We start from the raw sequence: 19,984 nt of genomic DNA, 5'->3' as shown, positions 1-19,984 counted from the left end.
TCTCATAAGCTGATTACGAAACCTAGTTTTTTCCAATGGCAATGGTCGATTAGTTGCCCTGCTGTGGTCACTCTATCAGTTTCATTAATAACGTGGCATGCCGCTTTTAGCGATGAAGATGAGAATAGTTGTCCGACTGTTGCAAGCTTAGGGATAGTGGCATCCCTCAGGCTTATTAGATTTAGTGCAAAGGCAACTTCTTTACACTGATTCAAATACTTCTGATATACCAATGTGTCGCTAGCATCCTCAGTGGAATTTATGAAAATCAAATCGATATCCAATGGGCTCCAAACATGCTCTTGGATTTCAAGCAATCTTGAGTCAAATTCCATTATTTTTCCTTCGATACCGACAATAGGGAGCAAAGTTTTCCAAATACCGCAAGAAACCGACATAGCGATTTTTTCTGCCTGTTGGCATGCGATTGATTTCTCTAATGTGTTCGTCGTGTACACTTTGGTAATCGCTTCTAGCAACGTGTACATAGCAACTATTAAGGCTGAACTGCTCCCTAGCCCACGTTTTATTGGTATGCTGGATACTATCAGTGCTTTAAATCCAGGAATATATTCTGAAAAAGTTATTAATGATGCGCATGTGACTTTTTATGAATAGAAGCAGTCCAAAAAATATTAATAAAGAATTATTATGCAAAATTGTTGAAATTGTCATCGTTGCTTGTGCTTCCAAACAGCGCACATAAACAAAGAGAAATAATAACTTGTAAAAATGAATTTGACTTTTTTTCATGATTGTGTTTGAAACCAGATCGAAGATTCAGAATGTGAGATAAGAATGTATCACTTGATGAACTTCTGATATTTTCGAACCTTTGGAAACTCTGAAATTGCGTATAACAGCTTTTACGTAATTCACCCATGTAACTTGACTACTTGTATCAAGACCGCTTGTGTTTATAGAAAATTTGGCATAATTTTCTTCACCTTTTTCTCTCAACAATGTCTTTATTTTGCACACCCTACTCGTAGCCCTTCGAGTCCCGACTATCACAGTTACAAGCTGAGTGGCCTGTTTTTGAAATGGTATATTTTGAATAAATTATTTAACAATTCAAATTCTGATTGTGTAAAATAAGATAATTTTATATGAAAGTTACTTTACAAATACAGCATTTCGTACCATAGATAGAATTTTTCCATCGTTAAAATCTTCGCTTTCGCCACATAAATTAACACAGCCCGGTGCATAAACGGCGTATGTTGGTGGCTTGGAGAATTCTCTGTGAAACTCCTTCTCAGCGAATGAGACTAACATTTTTAACGATGGGCTCTGATGAACCTCTTTTGTATAAACAAAATCATCCATATACAAGCTAATTTCATTTGCGTAGTCCTGGGCAAACTAAAATTATTTCATCACAGATTATAGATAATTAAACAGGTTTTAATCTAAATAAATTTAAAGTATTTTAAATTTACATAATAAATTGGTGGATATCTTCGATCAAATTTCAAAAATTATAATTAAGGTTTTGGGCATAAGAATGAAATTGGTTACACGAAGTATGAAATTCTCTGATGACCGAATGCTATTGCACCAAGTGAAATATCTCATCTACTGTTCAATTAAAACAAAATCTGTATCATAGAAAACTAGACTTCAGTTAGAAAAGCAGATCTGCGGTAGCTGCGAGATGAAAGAATGCTTCCATTGGAAGAAACATATCGATTGCATATTATTCATAAAACAAGAGATAGTAATTCACTAGATCAGTCAAAGAAAATATATTGAAATTTTAGAAATCACACAAAATTTTCGGAATTTTCTAGATATTTCAAATTCCCTATGTGCATTTTCTATTTCCAGGTTTTTTTTGAGTTTTAGACACTCAGTAAAGACTAGGAAGATGAAATTCAATATTGTTAGATAAACATGTACTTGTTTGATCGACGTAACATCGTTCAACGTATAAGGACCGCAGTAATTAGATTTTTCTTCTAAATTGTTGCACATAATTGGGTAACCTGTATTGAAAAAGGATTGGAATTGAGTAACTACAGTGACGAATAGAATAAGAATAAAAAATATGTTAGATTCGAATAGGGAAAATCACTTTCAGTGTTCGTATGCCATTGACGGAAGAATTAAACCCAAGATTGAACCTTAGAGGCTTGTCTATGATAGGTAAAATGGAATAAAGGAATTTCATATGGACTGTCACTACAGTTTCACACAGATTTATTAAAAAGTGACCATCTTTGATGTACTTTTTTGTCAACGTTTCAAACCATACCGTACAATCCGCGATGTGCAACAGGGTTTTTTCCCTAAAAGGTTGCGTACCAATATAAATAATTAAACCTTGAAAACGTCACATAAGGTATCAATTTTTTTTTTAATTCAAGCAATCGCGTAGTAGTCAGGGTATCACAGGCTACTATAATTCAGCCTTATAATTTTCAAATGTTCTGTCATCCATTGCTTGATTCTCAAGAAAAATGTCCACAAAGATAGTTCAAAATGACAGTTTCATTGATCATCATTACTTCACAAGTCGTTGAAACATGGTTAAAATTGTCGTTGAATATGAGCAGGACGATTAATCAATAAAAAAATATAGGAATGCTGTGTAAGTTCAAGACGTATATTATGAGTATGGATATCTATTTACATATTTGCAGGAAATAATATCAACATCGTTGACTGTAAGTATTCTTCTTATAACATGTACAACATGGATGTAATACTCAATGAAAAAACATATGCCTGCTACGCTTTCTTTCTAGCTTTGTCTGGTATTAAATTGCCAGTCGCAAGAACTTGCCTGGCAGCATTATTGATGTGGCGAAAGCGATCTGGTCCAAGTTGTATGCCACCGTACCACCGTGACACGATAACGACTACATCTTTTACACCCATGACCTATAAATTTGTTTTTCAGATAAATAAATGAGATCAAAATTACTGATCCTGGAGTTTCTGAAAAATTTTACGAAAATTTCAAGACATCAAACTGAAGTGTTTGAAGCTCAAGAGACAAAATGTTACAGGACAACTTTAATATACTTAAATTTACAGATATTGGCATTGAGTGCACAACATTTGCTAAGTTTTTAATATTGCCAGGATTATAGGAACGCCAAGTTTAAGCAATACAAATTTTAAGCTTTTCACTGTTAAATTTGTGCAAGTGGAAACTTCAGTTTCTCCTAACGAAACTGAGCAGAAGATTGGCAGATTCATGAAATACTTGATGGAATGTCTTTATCACTGGATACTGTTAACAGAATTCGTCGAAAATACATTAATGGTAATGCTAAGCGGACCATCGATTATTAAATATTGAATAAATTTTTAAAACAAGCTTATATTACCTGTAGCAAATGCAGTAGTCTACTTCCGGCTTGTGTTTCCCCGTCATCCTCACAGTCCTGAAGAAAACATTTTACATCCTGTCGATAAATTCTGTAGGCATACACGTTATGCGTCGCTTGTTGTATTTTCTTAGCTTCAAGTAGTTTGTGTATTACCTGTCTATAAACGAGGAAAACAATACTTGAGAAGTAGTAACAGAACTATGCTTATTAGACTGACATTTTTGGTTCGTTTAGGACTATCGTATCTTAGCAAGAAAATAAATAAGTGACTCGACGTTATTAAATTCAAATGTAACATATATTAAACAAATGATATTGGGAGAAAACTGTGTTCAATCTTTGTTTTGACAGTTTGCTTTTTATAACATAATCTGCTTTCACTCGAAATGAACGTGCATTAATGTAATGGAACTGATTTCACTTTCACACAACAGAAAGTTTACAATTTTCGTACATGTTACTTTACCATACTTTTAACTTCAAGCAATGACAAGGAACATGCATAATTTGTAAAAAGTGCAGCTAATAATCTATAGTAACTTACTCGACTTGTTTTACTGAGTGAACAATTGCTGCATGTCCTTGAAAAGAACTTTTTCTGTCCATAATAACACCTCCGTGTAGAATATCTGGACATTGATATTCCGCATTATTCGGTCTCATTTTTTCTGGTTCAACTATGTTGATTTCTTCAGATTCTGGCCAGCTTTCAAGCTCCGACCAAGCTGAGCCTTGGAAATTAAACTGCAAAACTTCTCGAACTTTTTCAACCAGTTGAAATATTACATTTTGCCCGAGATTTGTTCTGGAACATAGAATTAAATTACAAATAAGTCAAATTATGACATGATTTGGGTGAAACCCTAAATTTTTGGAATTCATGATTTCACACATTTTTATGTGTGATATGATTTCACCTTTACAGGTCCTATTGCAAACAACATATCTCGCTGAATTCTTAGAGATTCTAAGAGGATTCTATAATCAGAATTTAAGCATCAAATAAAATTTTACTTATTATGACTATTCATACACTGATATAAAAATACCAAAGCGCAATTCTACTTGCAAAATGAAACGAAAATATCTAAAACAAACATTCAATTACAGGTATACGTTCTTTGGTATTATTGTTGTGTAAAACAAAACCATGTTTTAGATATTAGTCATTGGCGTTGCATGTAAAATTGCACTGACTGTGGAATTTTTACATCAGTCATGCTTACGTCTTGATAATAGTCAAAATAAGCAAATTCTCAATGGGCAACGCTTAATGAGAATTCAAAGAATAGAGGAAAAAAAATAAATTCGAAAAGAACAAGTCATTGAAAAAAGATTGTAAGTATAAAAACTTTCAGGGCACATAGAATGCCACAGTATTGCTAGGACTGTTTAAAGAATTTATAAATTCAAGCAGAATTCCGGGACTTTTGAAATTCCCAAGACTGCTGGATGTCCGGTACAAGCTTTTTCCCATATATTTATATGAATATGCAGAAACCTACAAGCATACCTCGTCCAAGAGGCGATGAATGTGATTCTTTTGAGACTCACTGAGGTGTGGAGCAGAGATTTCGTAAGTTGGTGAAACGGAGGATGGGTAATTACTAGGCAACTTTATATAGAGCCTCACCATACTGTCTCCATTTCTAATGTTGATACAGTATGCTCTGTTCTCTTCGTCAGTAGTCTGCCATTCTTTGTCGTATATGGCGACGAGTGCCTCAATTTCATCAACCTGTGATAAAAATTTATTTTACATGAGAGAATTAAAATATTAAACACATAATAATTTAGGTATTTTGAAGTTTGTTGGATAGTTCCTCTTAAACATAGCTAGAAGTATGTGAAGTTATTCGTTGTGATGATAATGCATGTTATATTAATATTTATGTGATCAATAATGTATACAAATGTTTGGGGGGCTCATTACAACACAATGAAAGCAAATTTTTCTTATTTACTTTGGAACATTCAAATTGTAGATATATAAAAAACGTCAGCGGGCTTAACCGATACAAAAAATTGGCTTTGGAATGATTTGAATTCGGTATCTAATTTTGTGATTAGGATTTATGGATCAGTTCAGTCATAGCATCATAGGTATGAAACGGGTCCCCGCTATTTAGAGTTAATCAGTATTATCATCGAACCAATTTTGTGTACACACCTGTAGAGATAAATCGTCCATTTCTGCATTTATCGTGACAGCAGGTTGACAAGGTTACAAAAAGGAGTCAGATGCACTAGAGCATGGCTACAACGGCTACAACGCAGCTTTTTCGACGAACCAATAGAAAAGTTCAACCAGTAACGTCACAAAAAGCGGTCAATTCAAAATTATTGAAGAGATTTCAAGACCGTGTGCGTAAATTGACTGGCAGTACTGAAAATTCCCTAGGACAGAGTCAGAGCTATTCACGAACTTGGAAGCGCAAAAGAGATGAAAGATTGCTGACAATACTGGGAGCTTTCCAGCAACGACAGAGAGCGACACAGAGCGACACTGTGTTGAACATGCCAATTTTTTAGTTAGAGATTTTATTTTCGACGCATGGTATTGTTTATATTTATTTATTAAATGCAATGATAATCTACACGCGTCTCACAAATGTTTTTTTTTTCCTGGAGCGCTCAGTGTTTCTAGATTTTTCGTATAATGTATGAGCGGACTCTAGTGACTGAATTAAGAACCTCAAAGCGTTCCAACAAGCACCAAGGCACAGTGTTCGACCGTGTAACACAGTGTCACACTGTGTCTCCTTGCTGGAAGGCTCCCACTGTCAGTCGAACGAATTTTCGAACACGGCCTAAATGTCACACATGAAACGTTGACTAAATTCTTTAGTCCACGCATAGTGAAAATGCGAATACTTTTACCCACGGTCTTACATACAGGTCTGAAAACTCGGTCAAAATTTCAGTGGTGAGGGTGTCCTCTTATTGAAGCACCGATCGTTTCGCCTAGTGACCACGAGTGTCGCTACGACAGAGAGATGCAGGCCACGATGCAGGCTGTGTGAGGGAGACGGAAGGCCTGCATCCCTCTGTCGCAGTGACACTCGTGGTCACTAGGCGAAACGATCGGTGCTTCAATAATAGCGTTTTCCACTGGCTGCACTGAGTGTGAACTGAGAGCGCACTAGCGGTAGATTTGTATATCCAGCATATATGATATCAGCGCGTTCCACTGGCAGCTCGGGTGTGTGAATTTAGCACTGAGTGTGTAAAATATTGTCCTGAAATCGGGAGTCGGTGTCAAAGTAGTGCAATTATGGCTGCCGATCGTGAAAGAGTCTAAGTAGATGCTGTGACAGCAACTGTTTTATTAGATCTAATTTCATCTTCGTCTAGCAGTGATGATGACTTGCTGGAGCCGAAAGATCGAGGAGATTCCCAAAATTTTAAATTTCATAGAAGTAATCCACAGCATGTCTGATATCGAAGTATGGATACACATTGTTTCAGTTTTTAGAGGTTAACTGCTAGGTATATTTCAGGAGATTGGGACAACTTGACTTGCTACTTATTAATTTTTACCTTTTCAGTAGAATTGTCAATTTTTTTTGCCCTTGTATGCTCGTGCCTAACATTTGTGACATTTATTTACGGACAAAAAATTACTGTTGCGTTTGTTCAATTGGCTTCTTTATCACTTGCTTGAAAAAACTGACAGTCGCGCAGTCGGTCAAGTAACGTCACATTATTTCTGATTTAGGAGAAATTATGATCCAGTCCAATCCAGTCTGCCTTTATACGTTTTACGGCGTGTTCCACTCAGAAGGTTTGCCCCGATGCCGGGCGACGCATGCACGGAACGAGTGCTCCCTGCAGCTCCCTGTTCGAGCCAGTGCGCACGATCTGTATGTAAGACCGTGCTTTTACCTCTGCAGGTCCCACCATGATTCTTACAGCCCTCGACCTAACATTTGACCATTTTATTGAAATCGTGTAATGATGCGAGTCAACCCGATGCGTGATCGTATATGCATTTAGTAACGTGGAATTGAGGTTATGTTGTATTTGTACGAATGCATGCGCCTACGCTGTAGGTTTACTGACTTACGTGACGTCACTGATCTCAGTAGAGATCAGCGCGTAACGTCAATTGGCCGAAGGTCCGACCTTGTACGAAAATTGGTCGTATCTGATTTGTCAGTACCGGCATTTTGCATGTGCTTTCATGAAAAGCATACAATTTCGAATCACAACGTTGGATTATTATTACACTTTAGATTTAGTAAGGTGTAACACACCATAGCAGATATGCCGACTAGAGAAGTATTGACTCTCCAATTCGGACATTACTCGAATTTCATTGGAACCCATTGGTGGAACATACAGGTTAGTTTTTAATATCTTACTGTTTTTTTAACAGTTTTTTGATGTTATGATACTTTTGAATTTTGTTTTCATCTAACAAAACTAGCAATGTACCAACTACACAATTGATTTTTATTCACCTATGCCTTGAACAATATTCAAAAACAAAGAAACACTATTGAGAAAAATGTTTTATCGTCATTTAAAACTGTAATGATCAACCGTTTTTTTTTTTTTATACTTTCCACAGGAATCGTCTTTTTCCTACGAGCCCAAACAACCTTCGGAAATAAATCATGATGTTTTATATAGAGAAGGTGAAACGCCAAGGGTAAGTCATTGAATTACTGCACTGTATTGATATTTGTTTGTCTCATACGATTCATATCTAACCAACTTTTACAATTAATTTGGAAAAAAAAGTTCTCGACTTGAGGATATTTTGTGCATAAAGTTTTTTGCAAAAGAGTTGAATTGGTTCTTGACAAACGGTGCTTAAAAACTGCCCGATAAACAGTTTAAAACCTCAACAGGTAAACTAACTAGGTACTGAATTGGTTAAACAGAATCCCTGCCAACTGTCGTAGCTTGTAATACGTTTTTTTGGTAATAATTACAGGACAACTTGCCTTGTGACGATCTTGGTATGGCAATATTTACTTAATTCAAAGCTTGGCGATAGCTGCAATTTTTGATTTTATGTTACGTAGTAAGTAAAAAGTGCTATTTTTTTTATTATTTTGATGTGTCAGAAAAATAACATGCAATCTGAATATGTGATGGAGAGTTTACGTTATTCCAAATTGTGACCGGATAAACCAAATCGTCATTCCGATAATTAGCTGTATAAAATAACTGTATAAATTATACTTAGTATTGAAATCTTTTTTAATTACAAATTACAATTCTTGAATGATATCACAGACTTTTTTCAAGTTAAATACAATTTACAAATGTAATTACACTTGTTGTGTGCAAATCAATATAATCAAAGAGCATATATGGGTTGATTAAAGTACATACATACATTAATTTTCCCACTTTAAAGTCCTGAGGTTAAAATTTGTAATGTTAAGAGGATGTCAGTTTTTACTGACCATGTTAAATGTCACTTGTTTTCAATATTATCATACCCATTGCACTATTATGTACATGCAATACTGTATAAATTTTCAAAATAAGTTTGTTTTATACAACAACAATGCCAAGAAATTCGTGTAATTGAATTACTACTTATTACTGGAACAAATTACCTGGCATTATTCTTTCATGAAACAGAAACGTTTTTAAACATTTTTTTGGTATTGCATGCAGAATTATGTTGACTGTAGCATTTCCACATCAATAATGTATTAATAATAGTAAAAATCAGTGACATTCTAATGATTCGGTAAAGACGTCTTAATACGGTGTGCCACTCATGAGAACAAAATAACACGTTTTGAAATATTTTTTTGAACCGATAAATAAAAATGGAGACTTAATTATTTATTTATTCGAATCGTGAATTCATCAACTTTATTATCATTTTAAAACATCCATTTAGCTCTAAAAATTGTATAATCATCAAAAATAAGTTGGAGCAATTTTTGCGGTGCACTACTTAGCAGTGAACACGATTTCGGATACACGACTCATCTGGAACAGAAAAGAAAACGGTACTATAATGTGCAACATGTTTTTTACAAATTGCTGCAATCAGTTCTTACGAACAGAAAAGAAAATTTATGTTGCCAGAAGTAAATGCAATTTTCTTTTTTCGCGAAGATCCGATTATGCTGTACAAGCTAGATATCAACAATCTGAAGAAAGGTTTTATAATTAGAACAATCAAAATTCTTTAAATCTACCACTTTTTATACGATTCCAATGGTTGAGGCTCACTTTGCTCGCTAACCAGGTCCGCACAAATTATCTGAAAACCACTCAATAAATCTCATTATTATAGTATAATTTTGATGCAAAGAGGTAATTGTTGATGAACTTTGGTTATACGTTTTCACAACTATACAAATTTATTTTCATCCATTTCGGAAACAACTTCTGGTGTAATCTTCTTAGGCAGTCTCTGCAGATCCCCATAGGTATGGTCAACAAAATAAAATAAGCCCAAAAGTACTAGAAATGGATGAAAAACACCAGAGTTTAAACATTTTGTATTTTGTAATTTTAAAAACTTTTCTTCACTGTTCATATCTTCCCTTGTAGTTGTGTGATTCGAAGTTGTTCGGAATAATTTTTATTCCATAGGCACAAATGAAACTGCTGGAGACTTTTTGAATGGTTTTTTTTTCTCTTTTCCTAACTTCCGATTCAACCAATCTTAACAGTTTAACAATTCAATTATGCGAATATTCACAATTCTACTTCATCAAGTTTTCCATTCTATTGTTTAATGAATAATTACAACCGTGTGTAGTTTTGTTACAGAAAGAGACGACGTTTACACCGAGGCTTCTGCTAGTTGATCTAAAAGGTAGTGTCGGTCATTTGACTGAACAAGGAAATTTATACAATGCAGTAGAAAAATCTTTACCTCTGCACAGTGACTTGTGGGATTCCGAAAATATTCAAGTTACAACTGAGCCAGTAGTGAATAAAGCCCCATTCATTCAGAATTTGGAGAAAGGTCCTGCAGAAGGAGAAGATGCAGTCGTTAACTTCGAAGATGATGTTACAGTGTGGGCTGATTATCTGGTCCCACGTTTCCATCCAAGGACTGTGAACATTGTTCGCGAGTACGAACACCAGTCCTTGGATCAGCCTTTCAACGTGTTTCACTATGGTCATCATCTGTGGAAGACTGAACAGTTCCAAGAGGAATTTTCAAACAAAATAAGAGCCTATGCCGAAGAATGCGATTTCATGCAGGGCTTTCAGGTAATTATTTCCAAAATATTAGCCAGTACATACTGTAACAAAACTTCATTTCTATGAAAATCAGAGGGAAAAGTATAAAACTAGGAGAAAGTAAAACCTTGAAGATAATGACTTGATACGAACCTGTAGCAAATAATCCTGACGTATTCACAGGTTCTGTTATCATATTAAACGTTTTCAATCAATTATTAATTTGTTTTTTTCCGATTTTGATACTACCGTGACAATTAAACATCTGACATCTTCGATATTTCAACTTTGTTTTCTGATAGCTACATAATTGATACTATATGTAATTGTGATATGGAATTAGAATCTCTATTTATTGCATGATTCATTCGATCTTTTATTTCGTACAGGTTATTCTAGATTCTACAAACGGTTTCTCTGGCCTTGGTTCATCCTGCATCCAGCACTTACAGGATGAATATGGGAAAAGTATATTAGCATTTCCTGTTATCGATGGAAAGAATTTTAACAAGTCGCTTAATGACTTGTTCAAAGTATTGAACACAGCTTTGTGCTACCAAAGTATAGGAGAACATTGCTCTTTATTCAGCCCACTTTGTGTTGGACAAAATGGTTGGCCTCAGGCGGGTGCTTGTCGTCAATTTAATCATCTAACGTACAATTCAGAATTGGATTATCACACCAGCTCGCTACTTGCAACTGCATTAGATACAATCAGTCTGAGATACCGGCAGAAAGAATTCTCTACTTCAGCACTATCAGACCTGTGTGCGGATCTGAACAAACTTGGTAGAAGAGCAGCAGCTACCAGTTTAAGTCTGCCATTTCCCATGACCGCTGGTCAAGATCTAATCGACGTTTTAGATGATCATGAAGGTCCTCTGTGGACTAGTTTAACTCCTAGTTGTGACATATCAATGGATAAGAGTATGCAGAGTCTTGTACTCAGAGGGATACACCATGAACGGCTAAAGAGACCGCCACATGAAGCAAAACTGCAGCAGAGGAAAGCTGCTTACAGTTGTTCAAGCGTACACGAAATGATGACACTTTATCTAGCTTGTTCATGTCACGCTACTGCTACTCATTTGACCAATCTCAAAGCACCTTTGACCATCAAAGAACCGTATCCTAATATTTTTAACAACAATATTCATCAGAATGGGGACCTCTCACCTTGGCCAGTTGGAGAAGGCAAGTGATTCAGTTTTTTTTGCAATTTTGATTAATTTCTATTTTGCATTTTGATATTAAGAAAAGAAAAAAATATAATGTCAAATAAGTAAAAATTCTATTTGTTTGCAGAAGTTAAATCCGTTCCGGTATTGGCTGGGCTGCACAGCGGACCCGGTCTTTCACATATGTTCGATTCCCTTCACTCTCAAGCGAGTCGCATAAAAAGTATAAGCAAACTTCGGGGTTTCAAAGATTCGGGACTTGAACAAGATGAACTTATCGAATGTCTTGACCAACTGCTTACTTACAAAGAAGCCTACGAAGATCATTACGAATGAGTTGTACTCTGTATTTTTATTAATCAACTGGTTCGAAGTTACCAAAAAATTGAAATTTCGAGGTCATTAATTCCACCTAAATGTTCAATAAACCGTCGTTCGTATTTATTAAATAATTATATTTTCAACTTACATTACTTTTTTTACTCGTTGCTAGACGCTTACCGACAATAAAAAAGTACGTTTTATAAAAACGCTTCCATTATTACCTTGTTTAACCATTTCATACGTCTTTTTTTCTTTTAATAATGGTCTGGTCGGAGGTTGTGTAGGTGATGAGAATTGTTTTAGGCTAAGTGTAGATCTCCAATAATTGATGAATTCTAGGCAAACTTTTAACGTTCTGCCTGTAGTTGTACAACATCAGATTATTCTTTACAACTGTTTATGATTATAATCAAGTAGTTTTTTGAAATAGTTTCACAGAACAGTGATGATGTTACAGGACGCATAGTGCGTAAATTTTGTCTCTTCAAGTCAGTTTTTGTTGAAACTCGCTTTTTTGTCACCTTTCCAACAAAGAGTCACCTGTTCCAACTATTTTGTGATAATATTGATTAATTTTTCGGAAAACCCTCTAGAATGACAATTTACTAAACCGTCCAAAATATTGAACTTTCGCAAAGCCCAGGTCCACAGTTTCGATTGAAGCCGATCTCTGTGCCAAAGATGCGCAATTTTTTTTTTTAAGCATGTTTTGGATGATTGGAATTTCGTGTTTTAGATTTGCTCCCGAACTTGTTATATGAATGCACTTATCGAAAAATAAATCTATAATTTCTTAACAAGTTTTTCAGCCCATCTCGTCTCATAATATGAATTAATTTTTCAGCACATCTGAAACCTGACCTTCCAATTTTTACAAGCTTTTGTGCTTGTATGCTTTATTTTATTGTAATTTAATGACCTGGATATAGCTGTACCGATATAATTGAGGAATTGATGATTTTTTTTAATTAGAAATTTTGGCTATTCTAATAATCTCATTAATAACACATTATACACGCCTAGAGCTGAACCGACATTAAACCTAAGATTCTATACCTCAAAATTAAGTGTCTCATCTTGCAGAAATATCTAATTTTTTAAACACTTTTTGTCACTAATCAGTCACTTTACTAATAATCATAGTCACTTTTCTTACTTTTGTTGCGCAAGTAGACCGCTGTGAATTCTAGTATTATGAAAACCTAGAAATAGGGACATTATAAGCAGCTGAAGCTTGAGTAATTATTATCCAAAATATTGCATCTGATACCGTTAATTTTTGTGCATTGGCATAATTCATCATAGAAAACAAATAATATTAAATCAAGCCGTAATAAATATTCCTGCGTTGATTCAGGCAAGGATCGCGTGTAACTGAAGAATAATATGTGACGAGAAAAAAAGTAAGGGTGTGGGTGTGGTTAAATATCGATGTTATCATTAGCTTAAAGGGTGAGGCAGAGCATCCGCCAAAAATGGGAGCGCCGTTCGGCTCACCTTCAGAATCACAATCAGACGGTATTCGGAATTTGACACAGTCACAGACCGTTGCGGTTCTTATTGTTAGATTCATTTATCGAATTGACGTTATTCCTCAAATAATTTTGAGTGAAATAATATCATTTAAATAAGTTTTACTACAAGTATAATTTAAAATAGCTACACACTTAGTCAACTATCTAGTCCGCTGCAGTGTTGGGTTTCGTTAAGCATGGGGAATAAAGTAGCTACTTTTACCGAAGAACAACTCGAGGATTATCAAGATTGTACTTTTTTTACTCGTAAAGAAATATTGAGGTTTGTCAATTTGATAGTAAACATTCTCATGTGCTTTAACATTATCATTTCAAATATAAACTCTGTGCTCTTTACCAAATAAAGTTGCGTGTAAAATTTTGGTAATGATTGTGATAATAGATATTAGCAGCATATTTGAAAAAAATCGAGTTTTCTTGTACGAGCTAGAATACTTAAAAATGTTTTCCTTCTTTTCGACGGCTATACGTTTTTAAAAAAAGTTTCTTTTCGTAATTCTATTTGTATTGAATCATTTTATTTATTTGAGATGTTAAATTTTTCGGCTATGACAGTGCCAGTTAAAAAGAAGTTTCTATCGATACTAAGAAAAATGGAAGGTTCAAATTCAAAACATCCTATTTATTAATTTCTATTTTAGAATTATATACTTTCCGGTAATCTGTGATTAAGTAAAAAGACGTTCGTAAGTTAGGGAAGTATTCGTCTGCAGTGGCGGGTTGAATTCATCTGGAATGCTTAGCGTATATTATATCGTAAAGCATACAACACGGAGGGAAAGGATTGAATGATCAATCTGACTATCAATTTATTCAAGATAAAACGGCGCCAGATCCTTGTAATAATGTGAATTTTGTGTCAAGAAAATGTGTGATTGGAATGACCAAACATTTGATTGAACCGTACCTTGTCCGTTTTGTTCGAAAAATATGAATTTGTTATAGCAAAACTCCTTGTGCTTGTTTTGATTCATGTTTTGTTGAGTCAAAATCTGAACGGTTGAAACAGGTAACGTAATTTATTCTTACATAAATCTTTTGCATTGACTGAATATCTTCGATATTCAAGCGCATAAAATCGTATTTTTCGAATCACATTGATCATAATTTCGTTGCCTCATATTTAATGGATAAACCCCGTAAACTTATTGATGTATACCGTAGAAGTCTTAATTGAACACGGGTCAATATTCTTTGTTTAATCGTAGCCAATATCACAATGTTGAGGATTCGAACCTTGATGTTACACTTTCTTTGTTTGTAATAGGTTCAATTATAATTTCGTACTAGATTATCCGAATCTGACGTCCTACTCGACTACCCGGTTTCATAACTATCTCTGAAGCTACTTCTGTAGCGAGAAAGTTGACCCCCTAGCGATCGATTATCGTACTAATAGACCGATGCCTACGATGAATATATTCTTAATTTGTTTCAAAGCACGGTGTGTTTCTTTTACCTCGTAAACAAGTTAGTGCATCCTATTCAACCAGTTACGTCAAACTTAGCTCCGGTTGTATCAACGAAGTATGGCATTCAATCGAAGTAAATTTTTTGTTGGTTAGATTCATGTACTCATTTTATTTGAAGTACCTAATGCTTTCTGTCATCGAACGTGTGACTTGGAGGAACAATACATAAACTTCAAATGATATGATATTTAGTTGACTTAATTTCGGAAATACACGAAAAGGTTCGCCCGAATAAATATTTCATTCGATCGCGATAAGAATTGTTTTTGTTGAATCAAGGAATTCGCTTGACCAAAAAATTTTGTCAGACTAATTGAATAGAAATTGTTGAATTGAAGTCATCGTATTTAGAACAAATAAGGGATACTGGATCGAGGCGAATGGACTCCAACAAAATCTCTTTTGTTAGTTGACGAATTCCTTCCCCTCCGTGTAGCTGTAGTGATATTTCTGTCCGTTTTTAGAATTCATAAAAGGTTTCGTGATATGGGTGACCCAGGAACTGTACCACGAGTGATGTCAGCCCAAGACGCAGCAAATTTACGTCTGCCCTTATCGTGCGTTACGCGTCTCCCGGAGCTGAGGGTGAGATAGACTAATTGATATCGTCAAATTTTAGAAACCCATTCTCACATTGTTTTTCATTTAAGGCTCATATTTTGGCATCATTGTAACATATCTTAATATATATAAATCTCGTGTCACGATGTTTGTCCTCAATGGACTCCTAAACCACTTAACCGATTATAATAAAATACGCACACCATGTGCAGTTCGATCCAACTTGAGAGATAGGATAGTTTAAATCTCAAATTATAGTCGCAATTATAATATATTGCTAATTATTTGTCTGTTATTATTTGACAGTCACAATTATCTGTTAACTCCGAATGATTCTAACAGATGTCGATACCTTTCGACTGGGTTGAGTAAGTAATCAATAGATGGCGCTGCTATGGTAAATCTACGAACGTGTCATATAAGCTACATTTTAACAGCATAACTAGCAACCCATCCCGGCTTCGCACGGGCATATAATAATATAATAAAAGAAAATACACAATGTTTACAGTGAGTTTCTAGAAAAATAACATTTATATTATTACTTAATATTATTATATGCCCGTGCGAAGCCGGGATGGGCTGCTAGTTGTATTATATTTTTCTTAGTGAAAACCGTTACGTAAATTTCTTTTATACGAATGTTTCTATTTATACATATTTCGCACTACATAGTTACTTAAATGAATATCACTATATATCAATATCCGGCCCTAAAGTTCAACTTTACGAACACGTGTTCAACTGAGCTTAAATTCAACTTTACGACCGGAAAACGTGACCGTAACGGTGTACTTTACGGCTTCTATATCGAAATAGTACTTTAATATACCAGTGCAAGAAAGCGGATATCTTACGAAGACTACGAAGTTGGCTGCACAAGCCAAAGCCGAGTGCTACCGACTTCACAACTTTCATCAAGAATCCGCTTCTTTGCGCGAGTGTCACATACTATTTTTGTGAAGAGTGTAGAAAAAATCCCCCTCATGCCTGACAAGCGTGCAAAAAAAGTAAATACATAAGAGTGTCAAAAAAGCATGCGGAAAGTCACTAGAGTATCAAAATAGCGCTGACAAAGTAACTAGTGGATATAAAAGAGACTATAGTCTATCTACGCATGCGCAGTTCATACCATTGCAAAAAGAGCCATTTCTCACACGCATTACAGGCACCGAAAGAGGGACTCTTGATACATGTGTTGCAAAAAATAATGTTCGCACAACGGCCGTACAACTGTTGAATTTCACCGCTTTGGTACGAAAACTACTATTTATTTATTACTTTCATAACTACTATCGTTCTTATCACTATTGTTATGATTTTTATTTTTATTGTTGCTGGCTTTGTCGATATTTCTATAAATTTTATAACAGTATTACCATTGCGGTTTTACTGTCATTGTTACGAAAAATTATATCGGTATGGTTCAACTCTTTAGTTTATTGTATTGTTTGTTCTTGTTGTAAAGGTTGCATATCGCGCGTGGGAAAATCTCAAAAAAATAGTCAGGAAGGGTGCTTCAAATTTATAGGTGGCTTCATTAGGTGTGAGAGATAAAATTGATCACAGGGGTTTTATTTACTTATTTATTTGACTGAATGTGAAATTTTTTTTCTCTTCAAGTCATCAACTGCTTATCCATCGGGTTGAGGAGTGTCAAAAAATTCGCGGTTAATGCTGAAAAATTGACATAGATTGTGTAACGTTGTCAGATTTTTCGTATCAGTGGATGTCTCGGAAAAGAATGTCGAAGAGATTGTGTAACCTGAGTGTGCGTTCCAACCAAATGAATACTTTTCTTCCAGCATGACTTAGTTTTTCCAACTATTGCGTCCAGCTACACGGGAAATGCAAAGGACATGTTTTTTTATTGGCTGATTAATTTTTCTTATTTTGTAGTGGCAAAATGTTATGGATTCAACTTCATTTCAAACTCAGGATAGGTTTTTATGACGCTTCTTAGTATAGCTATCTGCTATGCGATTAAGAAATACACCAACACAAATCAGCAAAAACAATTGAAAACGAGAAAAAGGGCTCAAATATAGTTACCTCTCTATATAATATTAATAAACTGTGTATTATGACACTTGCTTAAAACGTGGAAAGCAAATACCAGACAGCAAATATTTCCACAAATGTCATTTTTTATCATACTTACTGCTTCTTTACATAATAGTATCCACCACACTATTTAGTTGTATTTTTTTTTTTTTTTAAATACTTCAGGAAAATCCGTTTATGGAACGGATTGCCGAAGTTTTCACCAAGTGTCGAGATCCCGGCTGGAGTTTGGACGAAGGTATATGCTTTGAGGAATTCTTGGAAATGATGTCCGTATTTTCAGAACACGCGTCGCGCGATTTGAAAGTGTTCTATGCGTTTAAAATTTATGGTAAGTGGCAAAAAGTTTTTTGTTCAAAATATTACCAAACTAATAAATAATTCACATTGATTTTAAGAATTGTTGTTTTCAAATTAAATACATTTTAGTCATTGAGTCATGTTGCCAATTCGATTATACTGAGGAAACTGACTATTTGTTCAAAACTACGGTAAAATAAAATAGTAATCCCTTCATTATACTACACTGTTAGGCGTACACGTAATTACAGATTTTGACGAAGACGGAGTGCTGGGACTCGGTGACTTAGAACGCACTTGTCGACAATTAGTCAGAGGAGCTCTCAGTGCTGAGGAAGTAGCCACAATCTGTCGCAAGGTATTGGAGGAAAGTGACATCGATGGAGACGGTTCTCTATCCTATTTAGAGTTCGAGCACGTCATCACAAGGGCCCCAGATTTTCTGGCGACGTTTCACATACGAATTTAATATAGATAAGAAATTCCTAAACAGAATAATAGAAAATTTAGAACGGAATCAAGTATGAAAAAAATATATATACATGGGTACGTCCAATACTTTTCGACCGCAGCCTGCGGGCTTGGGTCAGCGATTCGGCTTCTGATTTTCTTCAAGAGAGTAGGTTATAAAAGAAGACGATTCCCCAAATTTGAGCTTAATATAAGAAAATCTGGTGGCTATAGAAATTTTGGAAGTTTTTAATAATTCAATTCTTTAGTTATTTTCACGATTTTTTCACGAGAGCTCTATGGGGCTTAAAGACTCGAATCAAACGGCATTCCCCTTCTCTGACCTTGTATTTTGAGGAAAAAAATAGTTTTTTACTCCAAAGCAAAATCCAGTTTAATTAGGACCCTTTTCATGAACTGCTATTTTAGCAAAATTTCGCATAACTTTGAAACGCTGCCACGTCAAGAATTTTCCAAGTAGACAGCCAATCGACGGCACAAATTTTTCGTCTAGGTATACTTTATCACTACCTACAAGAATTATTATTAATTACCACGTTCCTTTTTATATACGGCCTCGCAAAACCAACTGATTTCTGAAAAATTGCTTCTTTCAGATAGCTGTAACTTTTTTCTATCAACTCGAAATCGCTTGAAATTTTCAGGGAAAATACTTCATTCTATCCCCAAACAACGCTGAAAATTTCCAGCTGGGAGTCGAAGTTGTTAACGAGCTGTGAATTTTCAAAATGTTCAAGTTTCCCACATAATATTTCATAATTCATAAAATCAGAAAAAAATTGAAAACTAAAAGAGAAACAAATCGAAATATATATAAAACTCTAATTAAAGATATACAGATCAATCTGTAAAAAACAGAAATACTATTATTATTAACGCAAAGGCCGTTAGTAAAGTTTGCTCGTGTTAATACGAGTAAGAAATGAATCTTCTTGTAACACTCGTAATGAAAGGATGTGTTCCATCATGCGCGACCGCAGAGTGTTTACAATCCGTAACAGTGCGTATAAAGTGAGAGTGGGTGAGAAGTGCGATAAACCTCACTATTGGGTTTGTTACTTTACAATGCGTCATCTGGTGGAAAAAAATCAAACTAATGCAACCAGGCTGACAGCTGATAGTTGACCGTGTTTTTTCGCGCGTGGATGGTAGAACAGGTATATTATTGATCACGTTTCATTAATTTATGTGACATGAGTAATTTGAAACGCCAAAATTTACGATTTGTCTCCATTGAAATCAAAAACTCAGGTTATGATGTGGTGGTAAATTGTCGCTGATAATCAGGCTCTGACGTTATGAGGACATTTTCCAATATGGACAATTAATACAAGTCCACGTAGAGCAGACGAGCGCAAGCTTGGTGCTCAAATCTAGAATCCCTGGTATAACTTATAGTTGCTGCGATATTCTAAGTAAAAATCGTACAAAAATTTTATTTAAATTTACGTAGAATTTTTAAAAATGTTTTCGTAGAATAACGCAGTTTTTTTTTTTTTTTTGTAGATTATGGTAGTTTTTCATAATTCTGTATACTGTGTAATTTCCTTAGTGGGAATAATTTC

General features: G+C 34.9%; 4 protein-coding genes across 7 annotated transcripts; 2 read left to right on the top strand and 2 right to left on the bottom strand.

The window, feature by feature from the left end:
* Nucleotides 1–2: 2 nt before the first annotated feature.
* Nucleotides 3–1,977, bottom strand: LOC124309457 (galactokinase-like). Its single transcript, XM_046773121.1, has 4 exons — nt 1,903–1,977; nt 1,144–1,365; nt 834–1,032; nt 3–574 (listed from the first exon to the last, which is right to left on the bottom strand). Exons 1-4 carry the CDS (start codon nt 1,975–1,977, stop codon nt 3–5), a joined length of 1,068 nt encoding a protein of 355 aa, XP_046629077.1.
* Nucleotides 1,080–5,636, bottom strand: LOC124308376 (protein IMPACT-A-like). 3 transcript variants are annotated; one of them, XM_046771048.1, is made up of 6 exons: nt 5,512–5,636; nt 4,847–5,079; nt 3,886–4,146; nt 3,495–3,498; nt 3,339–3,395; nt 1,080–2,886 (listed from the first exon to the last, which is right to left on the bottom strand). In XM_046771048.1, exons 1-6 carry the CDS (start codon nt 5,530–5,532, stop codon nt 2,734–2,736), a joined length of 729 nt encoding a protein of 242 aa, XP_046627004.1. In that variant the 5' UTR covers nt 5,533–5,636; the 3' UTR covers nt 1,080–2,733. The 3 variants fall into 3 exon arrangements, with proteins under 3 accessions (XP_046627004.1, XP_046627002.1, XP_046627003.1); XM_046771046.1 differs by having other exon boundaries at nt 3,339–3,498; XM_046771047.1 differs by lacking the exon at nt 1,080–2,886 and adding an exon at nt 2,894–3,241 and having other exon boundaries at nt 3,339–3,498.
* Nucleotides 5,637–7,086: 1,450 nt separating this feature from the next.
* Nucleotides 7,087–12,216, top strand: LOC124308363 (protein misato). Of its 2 annotated transcripts, none has more exons than XM_046771017.1 (5): nt 7,087–7,685; nt 7,915–7,995; nt 10,095–10,544; nt 10,904–11,708; nt 11,820–12,216. In XM_046771017.1, exons 1-5 carry the CDS (start codon nt 7,608–7,610, stop codon nt 12,026–12,028), a joined length of 1,623 nt encoding a protein of 540 aa, XP_046626973.1. In that variant the 5' UTR covers nt 7,087–7,607; the 3' UTR covers nt 12,029–12,216. The 2 variants fall into 2 exon arrangements, with proteins under 2 accessions (XP_046626973.1, XP_046626974.1); XM_046771018.1 differs by lacking the exon at nt 7,087–7,685 and adding an exon at nt 8,284–8,373 and having other exon boundaries at nt 7,977–7,995; nt 10,084–10,544.
* Nucleotides 12,217–12,326: 110 nt separating this feature from the next.
* LOC124308383 (calcium and integrin-binding family member 3) lies at nt 12,327–19,183 on the top strand. The gene is made up of 4 exons (XM_046771057.1): nt 12,327–13,813; nt 15,488–15,608; nt 17,814–17,979; nt 18,200–19,183. Exons 1-4 carry the CDS (start codon nt 13,728–13,730, stop codon nt 18,415–18,417), a joined length of 591 nt encoding a protein of 196 aa, XP_046627013.1. The 5' UTR covers nt 12,327–13,727; the 3' UTR covers nt 18,418–19,183.
* Nucleotides 19,184–19,984: the final 801 nt, after the last annotated feature.

The sequence above is a fragment of the Neodiprion virginianus genome, chromosome 7 (assembly GCF_021901495.1).
Source record: "Neodiprion virginianus isolate iyNeoVirg1 chromosome 7, iyNeoVirg1.1, whole genome shotgun sequence".
Lineage (NCBI taxonomy): Eukaryota > Metazoa > Arthropoda > Insecta > Hymenoptera > Diprionidae > Neodiprion > Neodiprion virginianus.
This window is presented reverse-complemented; position numbering and strand designations above follow the sequence as displayed.